This window comes from Sebastes fasciatus, chromosome 8, assembly GCF_043250625.1.
Source record: "Sebastes fasciatus isolate fSebFas1 chromosome 8, fSebFas1.pri, whole genome shotgun sequence".
In the NCBI taxonomy this organism is placed as follows: domain Eukaryota; kingdom Metazoa; phylum Chordata; class Actinopteri; order Perciformes; family Sebastidae; genus Sebastes; species Sebastes fasciatus.
The window spans coordinates 25,369,960-25,384,045 of NC_133802.1; the positions used below are offsets into that span (position 1 = coordinate 25,369,960).

Here is a 14,086-nt window from a genome sequence, read left to right on the forward strand (position 1 = left end):
CTCGGCACCGACCCAAGTAACTGTTTATCAGTGACATTGCCATTCCTCCCGGAATTATTTTTATACTAGAATTGCACTCGGAGAGCGCAGACCTCCGCCAACGCGTGACTTTAAAAACAGATCACAGCTCACAGCTGGCGGTTACGTGAGGTGGTCGGCTTGTTATTAACATGGTGTGTTTCCGTGTAACGTATCGGCAACATATTTTGTTTTACAGGAGGAAAAAGATAGAGTTTTTGTAATTTTTTTGCGTATATTGTTTAATAGGTGCAGGATATGACCGGGATGTGATCTGAAAGGGTTAAAAAAAAGCCCTTTTCATTTCATCTTTACTTTAAACTCCTGTCACAAATATAATTTCATTAAAACAAAAGGCTAAATAACTCCCTAAAACCGCTGGACATTGTAGATTTTATCTAACATTACTCAGAGGCATAAACAGTGCGTTTCTTGGGGACTGTATTAATTAGTGAGTATTTACTGCAGCGTAGTGAAATTAACTGTGTGGCTGTGCTAATGGTAATAAAGGAACATGTCAACCAGTGCAACAGTGTGACTCACTCTTGTGTTTTTGGACACAACAGTTGAGGCCTATGTTACAGAGGAATAAGCTATATCAATCTTTGGATACAGACAATACTTCTTGGTAGGATCAATTAATTTGTTGTCGTTGGTTTTGGTCTTTTTATGGGACAATAATAAAAGTATCATCAGCCTTATCCTTTAACACTCCTGCATTATGTATGTGTAGAACTAGATTCGAAGAAGAAGTAATCTTGTGTTTTTTTTCTCAAGATAACGTCATCTTGAATCCTGTCAGTGCTGCTCAGCAGATGACCTTGTTTATTGGTCTCTGCTCCATTGCTTTCCTGGCTGCTGTGGCGTCTGGTGGTCATACTACAGTGTGTGTGTGTGTGTACATGGTTTAATGCCAGGAGCTCAGGGCCAGGGTCTGGGGGCAACAGCTTTGGTGCTCCACAGGAGCATCCTGGCCCGGTCTTTGGCTCTGCTGCCCCCCACAAGCCTCTCCTCTCCTCGTCCTGGTGAAGACGGGGAAGAGAGGCTGGATGAGGCGGGAGAGGAAGGTGACGATTTGGCAGGAAGACGGACCAGATTTAGATTTACTGAGAAAGAGGACTGGCATGAATGTCTAAGCAGCTGCTCAGTGTTTTTCAATAAAAGCTGCTGCTGACGAGCTGAAGGAATTCAGTTGCTGTAAGCAATTTATTTTCCACTTCAAGGGGCTCCTGAATTGACTGTTTTCATATTTCAAACATTTTCAATTTGCAAGTTGGACCTTGTGAGGAGGATATTGAAATGTGTGCCTCTTGAGGGAAATGATTTATGTTTGACACTGAATAGCAAATAGTCTCCTTATCAATATTTGTTGCACAATAAAGCTCCAGCACAACAACAAATCTCTGTCTCCTAAAGTTATATTATCATATCATTATCACATCAAGACAACACATATTAATAGGTTAGCAATTATCAAATGACAATCAATTGGAATCAACTGATTCCAGATTGAGGATCTACAATTTATTATTCTCACTGAGCTGCGTTTCAGAGTGCAGAGAGCACATACTATGTACTGCGTGGTGTAAGAAGAGCTTCTGGAGAAATATTCAGTGAAACAATATGGGGTAACCTTTATGCTTGGCTTAATGGCGCCTATGGAGTAACTGGGCCTCGGGGGTGGGAGATAATTTTAGCTTGTTACCAGCAAAATAGGTTACAACCTTCAGTGGCTCTGATTCTGTTAGGGACAAAGTAGGACACAAGTCCTGTATCGCACGATAACAACAAAGTGTTTTCAGGATCAGAGGGAGGTTTACTGTAAAGTAGACTGCAGCGTGTTGTTATAATACAAACCTGGCCGGCTACTTGCACTGTCATCGGGACCTCCAGGACTCCCGTATCTCTGTCAAAAAGCTGCTTGGCATCTTTGGATAAAGAGGGTCTGTGAGAGAGTAAAAAAGGCAGGAACACTGTGAGAACACACACTATAGACACTATAGAGGAATGAGTCCTAAAACACGGAGATTTTGAGAAGCACTTTCGGTTCCCTCGTCTGGAAGTCAATGTTTTTTTTTTTTAATGGGTTTTTAGTTAGATGCCTGAAATAAGATCTGTGGTTAACACAAGCTTAAGAGCTTTTAACGTTTTGTTCTACGACATAAAATACATCAATAAATACCCGGCTCGTGAATTTGTGAAGGCCGTACAACAAAGATAGTAATCATATCACATCCATGCATGGTCAGTAAACAGCTGTTAAATAATAATAATAACTATATAATTTTTATCACGCTGGAATTGGATCGGTACTCGGTATCGGCCGATACCGCAAGTTCAGGGATCGGAATCTGTATCGAGAAGGAAAAAATGATATCGTAACATCCATATTCATTTTGCTTCATGTTCATGATCAGAGAAGAGCAAAGACACCAATTAGGGGTTGATGATAAACACACAACTGCATCAGTGGTTTGAAAGGTTGCTAATTTTCTTTTCTCAGCACATCTGTCAAAAGGCACGAGCCTTCGTCCAGCTTTTCAAAGAGAGATAAAGATTCAGACCCTGAAGACCCATTACTTTACTTTAACCCACGACTGTAGGATCGGCTCGCCAGGGAAAGAAGCAGGAGAGAGATGTAGAGCGCGCCTCCACACTACTGTAGGTTGTAGCCATGGTGATGGGAGACGTAAGTATGATTCAAAGAGGCCCAGTAGTCATGCACAGGCTTATGTAAAACCCCAGTCCTTCAATACAACATACAGTATACACTGTATATATATATACAGTATGTATGTGTAGTTCATTATCATGTAAACAGTGGTCAAATGTCAAATGCAGTTTGTGCTCACATCCACCCCCGCCTCTCACTTTCCTTCCTTCTCTTCCCCCTCTGCTACTCCTTCCTCTGTTTTATCTCCAATCCACTGTCTTCTCTGTCCTTCCCTCTTTACGCTCTTAATGCCGGTTGGAGGCTTGAGTGCTAATGCTGTAAATGTCAGCGGTTTTAAGGCTCTCCAGATGTCAGTGTGTTTTTTTTTCAAAGCGCTACAACCGAGCCTCGCCTTCAACAAATCTGTCAGCTTCAGGTTGGAGGACAGGCTCGTGTTTTCATATTTCACTCGTCTCTTTGCAGCACACAGCTGCTGTAAACATGCTGTTCTACTACAGTACAACACCCGTCATGACTCAGAGCTAGAAAGGTCGCTTCCTCGCACGTCAAAATTAAATCTCCTCATTTACAAAGGGCACTAATGAAAAAGAGCATTTTTTTCTTTCCCCCCTCCATAGCTTGACCAATGAGCACAGGGGGTGTATTTAAGGAAGCACTCTTGTTTTGCCTGCAAATAGAATCGCTGCTGGAGAGTCACTCTTGAATTAGCTTGGCAGGGCAGAGTGGAAAAGCGTGGTGGGACGTCGCCAGGCCCATATGCTCGGGAGAATTTTGCGGATGGATGGAGTTTCAGATTTGACAGTGTCCTTCACAGATTTACTTTGATGCTTTTCTTCTCTGTGGCCAGATTATCCACAGCCTCGTCCAGTAGTCATTCTCCTCCATCTAACTAAAATGGAAGGACTAACTGTATGTCTTGAGTTTCTCAACAACCGTTCATCCGATCCACTTCACACTTGGCACGTTTAGTTTAGTTTATTTTAGGGCTGTCAAATTTAACGCTATAATAACGTGTTAACGCAATTTGTCAACGCTACTAATTTCTTTGACGCATTAACGCAATCGATCAGTTCTAAAGCTAGAGTGAAGATGCAGATCTTATGAACTACAAAACCTACGGAATCCATTGGTACCAACCATGTCATGCTAGCTTGTTGCGAAGGAGGTTAAATAACGCTCCAAACTTCTGCTAAATTTTGGCGAGGAAAAACTGGTATGGCCATTTTCAAAGGGGTCCCTTGACCTCTGACCTCAAGATCTGTGAATGAAAATGGGTTCTATGGGTACCCACGAGTCTCCCCTTTACAGATATGCACACTTTATGATAATCACATGCAGTTTTGGGGCAAGTCATAGTCAAGTCAGCACACTGACACACTGACAGCTGTTGTTGCGTGTTGGGCTGCAGTTTGCCATGTTATGATTTAAGCATATTTTTTATACTAAATGCAGTACCTGTGAGGGTTTCTGGACAATATTTGTCATTATTTTGTGTTGTTGATTGATTTCCAATGATAAATATATACATACATTTGCCTAAAGCAAGCATATTATACAACCCACTCACATGTTAATAAGAGAATTAAATACTTGACAAATCTCTCTTTAAGGTACATTTTGAACGAATTAAAAAAGAAAAAAAAGAAAAGTGTATTAATTTGTCACGATTAACAATGGACAATCATGTGATTAATCACGATTAAATATTTTTAATCGATTGACATCCCTAGAAAATACATATATACATCAGTGCACGTCCATAACATTCATACTCACAGGTGGGGGTGTATTTCTCAGGACCCAGGGAAGCACAGTGTCGAGTGTAAAGTTGTTTCTAGAACTACTGAAATAACTGTGAAAAACTTCATCCACTTTATCTCCCTAAAAAAACTTGGAAAGTACAAAAAAGAGATTTGAAAAAGATGTGATGTGAGCAAATATAATATATTTCAAATATATATATTCCTCTTCAATATGGACTCCAGCTTGGATTTCACTTCACCATTAAAAAAAAAGTGATGATGAAAAGGATTACAAAACAGATTAAGAGGCTTAGGGATTTTCCACTATGAGGAAATGGATGGGCTAAAACAAAACATACAGTAAATGACTGTGAAATAAATCTTAAAAGTCATGTTAAGCAAACAGGTTATTCTGTTTGTTTGTTTGTTTGTTTTCTTTCAACTCATAGAATCGTTGAAGTTTCTGTTGCTGGTATGAGCGGTGAGCTATCAGTGAAAGCACTGGTAGAGCTGTCTGGTGTAATCTGCAGTAAATCATCCTTGTAATCTCCCTTTTATCAGCCGGAACTGCCGGGGTGGGACACATTGCCTCGCTCTCCAGGGATTACACCTAAAACCGTTCATTCAAGCCACCCTATTCTAATGATCTTGTCATCAGGTTTAAATTTTCTTCTGGATTGAAATTCTCTGCAAGCCGACTGTTTCACTTGACCCAGGAAGCGGAATTATTGTTCTTCGAGAGTAAAGCATATTTTTCCTCTACTCTTTGGGACGAGTTGATCAGTTCTAAAGCCAAAATATCCGGCCAAAGAAAGCCAGGTCACATGGCATGATGACACATTTAAATCTAAAACATACAGTAAATGTGGTGATGTGAAACATCTGTTTCAGCGATTTCAATAAGTCTGTTTTGATGGCTGTTTTCCCCAGTTGAGGAAACAATTGATCAATCAGAGCTCTGTAGATTAAGAATGGGGACATCATCTTTCTACATAGCTGGTGTAGCTACAGCCATGAAAAAAGTGACAGAAAAACAGCCACAAAAAGGTCGAGAAGCGTAGATGAGACCGACACAACTCTAGAGGTTGTTGTAAATTGACATACAAAAATAATAACTCTTAAAGGGTGGGTCCATTATTTATTTATTTTAGGTTTTTATAACGTTCTGTAGCTTTCCAGTGGTGTTCCTTATGATTCAAATCCAATCTTTCACTAAGCAACATACGGCTGTGGACGCCACGTTAGTTCAGATCCGAAAGTCACACAATAACACAAACAAACTAACGGATTGATGCAGTGGTAGACCATCAACTCCTGTGTCCTGCAAGGTAAAATTACTGTTTTTGTGAATGGAGTCTGGTGGCTTTGACGACAGCAATATAACGGCTTCAGTTCCTCGTCGGAAAGGGCCGTCTGATGGAGAGATGGCTAAAATAAGTTTTCCTGCTGCTACCGTCCACAGCTGCGTTACCTCGCCGTCAGACAGCCCTTTCTGATGGGGAACTAAAGCCGTTATATCGCTCTCTTCAAAGCCACCAGACTACATTCATAAAAATAGTAATTTTACCTTGTGGGAGTATTCATACAACCCCACTTAAAAAAATCCAAACTAACCCTTTCAGTTATTTCCAAACTTAGCACAGCTAACTTTGACTCAGCTAGTGCTACTGTTCACATTATTCATAACCTTATTGATTAGCTTACTTTGGTAACCTACATCACTGCTTTTTGCTGAGTGGGCGTTTCCATTTGAAAAAACAAAACAAAAAAGAAAGCAGATGGACCCGCCCTTTAAATCGTCCTGTTTCTTCATATATCATGAAAAACGTAAAGTTCTCCAAGCAGCTCCCCACTCTCCAACATTAATTGGCAAACATAAACACAATGTTGGGCTAAATTAAAGCAATGGCAATTCACTTTGATTATTAAGCTGTCAGTGTCTGTCTGAATGTAAATAATTCCTCTTATCTGAACAGGATTAAAAAACGTGAACCACTGGCCTTGATGTAGAGAGGGGATTATGTATTGTATGGAACAATGCTCTGGGTATATGTGAGAGAAACATGTGGGTTGCATGGTGACAAATAAACGTGGAGGAAGACAGGCAGAGAGGGATGAAGCAAAGGAAAGACGGCGAAGGATGTGGGCAGCCCGAGGAGGGAAGGCAAGAAGCAAACACCTGTGTAAAGAATGAAAGCTATGTGAGTCATTTTGAATCCAGATTTAACAGTGTATGAGTGTGAGTGTGTGTGTGTGGATGAGACAGTGAGTGAAGGAAGTGCTGCTAATGATGATTTGGAAATCCAATCACAGATGCTGGCTAGGAAGACTTGGCAGTGCCATTTTAAATGACACACTGCCACGGCATAAAACAAAAGCAAACCTAACAAAAATCAGGCAGATTAGAAGGTGAGATCCACCCATGACTGAGATGAGACATGCAGGAAACATTTTACATTCCCAGTGTGATTTGTATGAATTTCCAGTGCAGGTGGAAGACACTTGGGCCAACATAAAGCATAATTCCTGTCTTATTTTTGTAGCTTTGGCCACCATTTCAATCGGTTATGGTAGCACTGCGCTCACCTAGCCGCAGCATGTGCCTCTCAGTATTATCATTACATTCACGTTACTGAGCAAAGCATCTGAAATATAATCTCTGATGATGTTTTAAAGTTTATCAAGCTGCTGCCGGACTTATTTTCAATCTGTTCCCAGATCCCAGCAATCGACTTGGCGAGTTTATCGTGATCATAATCGATAGGAGTAATCTTCAATATAAGATCCGGGCTGTAATAAACAGGAATGATCCTTTAAGAACAATGAGAGCACGGGGAACTGGGTCTGGTGTCTCGGGGTTATGTAAGCAGAATCAGGGCCAGCGTATAAGCAGTGGTGGATGGTGGACGCACAGAGGGATGAGAGGAGTTTGAGAGTAACAGAGAGAGGCAGAATAGATGTAGAGTTAGAGGGGAAGTGGAGGAGCACGGAGATAGAGGACTGCAGAGATTGAGAGAAGCAAAAGAGAAAGAGACAAGTATAGTTAAGCACAGAGGTGAGAGGCCAAGAAAAAGAGAAGCATGTGCGAGAGAGTGGGAGAAGACAGCACAGGAGCAAGAGAGAGAGAGAGAGAGAGAGAGAGAAGAAGTGTGATACAGAGAGAGTATAGGGAGGGGGTGGTAGCTGTAGCTGTGTTGGTGCTTGTGAACGCTGCACCATCTCAGCAGCAGCGCGAGTAATGCTGTACTCTAATCCTCGCATTAAAATCTCTGCTGATTCACTAAAGCAGATTACTGACATTTCCCCACTTTCCCCTCTTGCCCCCTGCTGAACGATGACCACTGCATGCCCGTAGTTTTTTGTCATGTGTGAAGAAAATGTTATTTTATTACATCAATATCCTCTCAGCTATCAATACACAATGTTGCTGAACTGTGAAGGGAAAAAAAAGGAGGGTGGACAGCAGAATACTAGCGCCCACGCTGAGATTTTACATACTGCACGCCTCTCATATCTGCCCTGGGGGTCCCCTGTCCGCTCTCCTGGCATGCAAACTGTAGTTCAACTCCGGCCTCTCCATCTAAATATAGAGCCCGTATTGTTGTAGAAAGAATTACCACGTCCTTCAAAGTCATTAGGAACCATTACCATCTCGCTCAGAGTGCAGGTATGTGGAAGCAACTCTTTTGTACCCGCTGGCTGTTGACTGGCTATAGATTGTTGCCACTTGCACCCCCGTTAGACTCCATAGCTTGTTTCTATCAAAAAGTGGAGCTATCATATCAGCTTTGTAGTAACAGATATATCCAGCCGATACTGGCAAAAACTGGATAGCTAGTTGGACCAAAATTATCCTTTAAAGGAAACATGGCATGATCATTTTCAGGTTCATACTTATATTTTGGGTTTCTACTAGAACATGTTTACATGCTTTAATGTTCAAAAAAGACATTATTTTTCTCATACCGTCTGTCTGCAACCCTGCCTCCTTCAAAATTACATTCCCAGACAACTAAACTGCATTCTCAATTATGTTTTGAGGGAAACGTATTTTCTCCCAGATTACGGTCGCAGTTGTTTTAAACAGGTGGTTAACATTGTAAATTGAAAAAAACAACAACATCAAAAAAAAGCAACAACAACACTACTTTGTTAAAAAAAACATCATGGTTTGGCTTAAATTGACTACTGTATGTTTCACACAGGAAAAGAACAGCGTCCGGAAAAGAGGAAAGGTTGTTTGCTTGTTTGACCCATCCACCACCCCGTCCACCCGCACGTAGTGGATTTACTTGCTTGTTGTACTCGTTACTATACCACGTAACTATCAAGATAATTATTATTCCACGTAACTTTCATTAACGGTCGCCTGATATACTACGTCACCTGCTCTGCGCATTGCTTGTTGTACTACGTCACTATCTGCGTCCGTCCGGACTTAGAAACGGTTTTGTGATACATCAAAGACAAACGTAATTCGCGACAAAATACATTGTCTTCCAAACGTAATTGAGAATGCAATTTAGTTGTATGGGAATATAACTTTTAGGAAACAAGGCTGTTGTCTGAATATACCTGTATTCACCCTCTGTCTGAAACTCTCTGTTTTAGCGCCTGTCTCTTTAAGACTCCCTCCAGAAAAGTCCAGTCTGCTCTGATTGGCTTTAGAGAAAAATAAGGTGCACCTTTGCAAAGGTAGTTCTCAAGCTGTGGGCGGTACATATGACATAGGAAGAGGAGCCAAATCTGAATGGCGTGTTGAATCACACCAACCAGACTTTTCCTGTGTGCAGTGTATACAATCTATAGCACTGTTTCTCCTCTGCTGAAGAAGCAGAGGCTGAGAAGTCACTAAACTGCAAGCCTGGCTCAATACATATGACAAGTCTCCTTTGGAGTGAAAACAGTTTGCACTTTCAGAGAAGGTTGATAGAATCTTAACAAGCTTACAGTCTAAAATAAGATTATGAATGCTCCAGTGATTCCATTATCATTGCATCCTCTGTTTGTCCTTCCTTCCTTACCTCGGCAGGAACTTGAGTTGGGCATGAAAGCTTGATTGAGCCTGGATGAAGCCGGTCTTTGGAAGGACCTCCATGTGTTTCCTCATTTCCGGGCAAACCTCAAAGGTCAGCTTCAAGGCTGAGCTGGCTCTGTCAGGCAAAAGACATGATTTCATTAGCTTAATGCTAACACACCAAGTGCATTCCTGTCAGAGATGGGAGATCTGTATCTGTTATTGAAAAATGATGCACCAGCAGAAATGCTCAGGCAATAATAAAAGACTGTATATAAAGATAATATATAAAGCCCACCTCCTCCATGTTAGCGGATGGGACATGGGCCAAACTAAAAAGTCAAAGTACACGTCAAATACGTTTTTACCAAAGATGGTTTATGTCATTTTACATAGTTATTATCACACTGATGTATGGTCAAGTGTTAATTTTTCTGATAAGTTTGATTTTAATTAGTTATTTGATGCTAAAAAAAGCAGGTGAGACGTCGTGGTTGACAGCTGTGATTGACAGCTGCTCTGATTGAAGTAGTCACGGAGCTGGAAGCTCGGGAATTGTGCGAGAGAGATGTATCTTTAACTTTCCATAACTGTCACGAGTCTGTGTAATAGAACATGTGTTAATTTGATCATATATGTAGTTTAATTATGATTAGATGGTGTGCCTTTCTAGCCAAACAGCTAGAGTGGTGCTAACGTAGCAGCTAAATGGCTCACTCTAACAAGCTGTGGCCGCGTTCGTCTTGTGATTGGCTCGGGCGGGTGTGTGGGGGGGACCTCTATAACGTGGCTCCAGTCCCCGATCTCTACTGCACAGACTCTGGCGTCTAAATTTCAAGATTGCAGCTCCTGTATCCAAGATATTTTGGCTTCACTTTTGTACAGTAGGAGGAAGAAGAGACGGGTCGTTCATCTATATGTCTATGGCAAAAATGCACAGGTAATGATGTTGACATTAGCAGTTTATCAGACACAACCACAACCACAACACAACAGCAGTGAGAGGTAGAGGTTGGTAAATGCAGCAAGGACAGAGAAAATACTTTTGTTTGAGTGACACAGAAATTGCATTGTATGGAGTGATGTCCAAATCATTTAGGTGACCCAATTTCCAGGAGCTCCAACAGATGGTTGTGCCTGTGGCTACAAGCCTCAGTTATAGCTGAAGCTTGTGATATAAATGGCTCTTCACCTTGGGAATTCTCCAACACATCCAACCACAGCCCACACTCCTACACCTTCATAAAACGATGACAGAACAAATACGCTGAGAAAAAAAAACAACCTCTCTGTTTGCTGGAGGTGATATGCGTATACACTGATAACATTTTGTTGTGTCTGCTTTCATCCTCAAAGACACAAAGGTGAGCGGTGAGCGATGAGCGAGCCGTGGCCAAATAGACTGGGGGACCCCTCGTTTTTCGATTTCCCCTCTCAAATGAAATGACCCACTTTGAACAGCGAGGTCAACCAGATGGTTGCTTCCCCGAGGCAAGGACTCTCAGGGACACTTGGGGGATATTAAGTCGCTATCTTTATTCCGGCCAAATGATAACCTTCAAATCACTCTCGGGGGGTATTCATGGGTACATAATCATTTAGGGCAATTAGGCATTTTAATTAACAGGGGCATTTAGCTGATCCTGTCTTTTTCACTGGCTGCCTGTGACCAGTTTAATGATTTAAAGGTCACTTCACAGCAACACTGTGATAATGATGATTATGTAACCATCACATTATACTAATATTTTTGTTTCATTTGGTTGTAGATTTACATGTTAAAGCAGACGCTGATTTCAGGGAAACAGTTTCTTAAAGTTATAGACGAGATTCAAAAATGGTTCTCATATGTTGTCCTTCTAACCTTATATTGTTGACATTTAATGATACACTATAGGCCAAAAGTACTGTATGTGGACACCCTGTCCTCATACTATAGTTTACTTTTGGGCTGGGGTTGTTTTTTTTAATGGTTTGGGTAAGGCCCCTTGGTTCCTATTCAGGGAAATTTTAACAGCGGGCTTCCAAAATTGTGGCAACGGTTTGGGGAAGGACATTTTCTGTTTCAACCACCCAATTCGACTGTTAGCAGCTCATTACATGTGTGTCATCGGTCGTTACAAGCAACATAGATGTGGGTCAGTAGGGGCCTGCTACACCTACTACGTTGTAAAAAGTGAAAGCGAAACTTTATAGCTACACATTCTAACACATAAAACGTTACGTTTTGAACACAAACAAAACAACATCTTTCGGCTTAGGCAACAAACCCACTTAGTTAAGTTTAGGGAAAAAGATCGTCTTTTGGCTTAAAATAACTACGTTTAAAAAGTGAAAGTGAAACATAACGTGAAAAGTGAAACGTAACGTGAAAAGTGAAAAAGAAAGACTAAGACAAAGTCCATATAGGAAGGAGGTCGGGGTGGATAGATGGGTCTCGGTATAACTAGCTCCCAGACCAATATATTTTAATTGTTTATTTCAAATTAAACAACTATCACTGGAACTTGAGCTTGACATGATTCCCTTCCAGTTTGAGGCAGTTTACTGCGACAGACATTGGAACCTTTGCTGCACGTCATACCCCTTTCTCTCTATTTCACTGCCTCTCCTAAAAAGCTTTTGTCAGAAAAACACTGATAATGACACTCATAATAATCACTGAGGTTTAGTGGCAATTGTGTCAGGTCATGTTGCAGAGAAATTGCTCATGTTGAGTCTAAATCCAGAGCTGGATCACTGAGTGCCTACAGCAGTTCCACTGCCCTTTCTTGAACGAGCCAGGTGGCTGTGCTTGCTTACTCCACATGTACTCCAAAGCCTCATGGGATACCAGGCCTTCTAGGCAACAGTCCCAATAATGCAGCACTGTCTGCTTCATTCCATATATATCACAATAACCAGCTGGAAGGACAAGCTTTTTCATTAGCAACTATGAACGATTTATCCCCAAAATAAAAAAGAAGAAACAACTCTAGCATCAACAACACACTCACATTTTTATTGCCAAACAACACAGGACACAGTAGGCATATAAGAAATACAGTAAACAGAGAGAAACCGACGACAGACGGCTTTGTGAAGGGGAAAAAAAAGCATGTCGGTCTGAGTTTGGGCAGGAATGCTCAACTCCCCAGCAGGTGCCAGTGGAGGAGGGTTTGGAAGTCCAGGCTGAGTGTTTGAAATAAAAAACTGTTCCCAAAAACAAAAAACTCTGCCAACTGTTTGCAGAATATTCCAATCATTGGCTCACAAGCAAAAGTCAAACACTGCGCATTTTAAAGTCTCCTAAAAATCTTTCAATTAGTAGGAGTAATGTTCAAATCACTGGCTCGCAGACAAGAGAGACATTCAATTATGCTTTGTCTTCTTAAAAAAAATCTGTCACAAACTGAGGAGGGCTTGTGGGATATCTACTCATCTACTCAAAGGAAAAAGTGACAAATTGTGTGATGAAAGCAGCGGCTCTCTTATTGTTTCCCCTAAAAAGCCTGCCAAGCTATTTAGTGTTCAAATTACTGTCTTGGAGGCAGAGTGACATGTCGCATGGTGTGCTGGTGCTGGTGCTGGTGCAAAGCATTAACATTTACTTTAAAAGCTGCCGTTCACACTGATGCTGTCATCGTCATCTTGTCACATGTGGTGGTGTGCCAGCGCACCAGATGGCAGTTGTCACAAATCCCCCGCCCCCACACATGCACTCCCTCCCCCCACATGATGTGACACAATGACTGGCTAGGTGGTGGACCGCACGCCTGCAAATGTCACTGCCCTCCCGGTGAATCTTTAACCCCGTGTGTGCATCATAATGTATCACATCCATAATCATGAAGGATTTACTGTTGCCCCGTGCTATTGTACAGACCAAAGAGGATTGTGGGGATGTGAGCTTACTGCTTGCATCCTCCGTTGTTTAGGAACATTTATCAACTAATGCGTCTACATTTTATTATGTCCGCACATTTGTCAAGTATCTCACTACTTGGCTCTGAGCGTAGTTAGGGCAGTTTTATGTTTGGCCGGCTGAAAAGTAAGCTGGCCCTGTCAATTTTAAGGGATTTCCATGAGCCGGTTTTCCGTGAAAATGCCTGTTTTGGCAGAGACTGAGTATGTGAGAGAGTTTTAGTATTGCATTCAGCAGATAAGCCAGCATGCTACATCAGCAGTCCATGCCACTTTCCAAACTCTATTCCGAGGATGTTTCCGAGCATGACGACAAAATAAAATGGAAATATGACATGCAGCACTCAATTCTGCAGTCGTCTCATCGGGCTGAGGAGTTTTATACAGACTCTCTAATATTAAAATCTTAATATGGAGTTCATTATAATAACTTTATCAATAAATAGAGACTTTTGATTTCTTGTGTGGGTTGAGTATAAAGATGGTGTTGTTTCATTTTGTGAGTTGAAAGCCTGATGAAGGTGTGAAACTAATAGTGCACCAAATCCAGTTTCTTTATAATCAGTATCAAGAAGCATCCTATAAAGTAACAAAGACATTTTGCTACATTTTTAGAAAAATTATTAGGAAACTAAAGGACCCGTGAAATAAAGGGGTACCCTGAGGTGTCATGTTCAAAGTGAATTGTCCTTTAACATCACCGACGCCTAGTGTTTTAACATGCACATCACC

General features: G+C 41.4%; 1 protein-coding gene across 4 annotated transcripts in view; it reads right to left on the reverse strand.

Annotated features, from left to right (window-relative positions):
- Positions 1–14,086, reverse strand: part of cfap74 (cilia and flagella associated protein 74) — a 55,084-nt gene that overhangs the window by 15,402 nt on the left and 25,596 nt on the right. For all 4 annotated transcript variants that reach the window (XM_074644647.1, XM_074644648.1, XM_074644646.1 and 1 more), the window contains exons 22-23: positions 9,459–9,587; positions 1,876–1,963 (exon numbers count right to left, since the gene is read on the reverse strand). In XM_074644647.1, the coding sequence (XP_074500748.1) occupies positions 1,876–1,963; positions 9,459–9,587 (217 nt within the window). The remainder of the gene's footprint in view (positions 1–1,875; positions 1,964–9,458; positions 9,588–14,086) is intronic.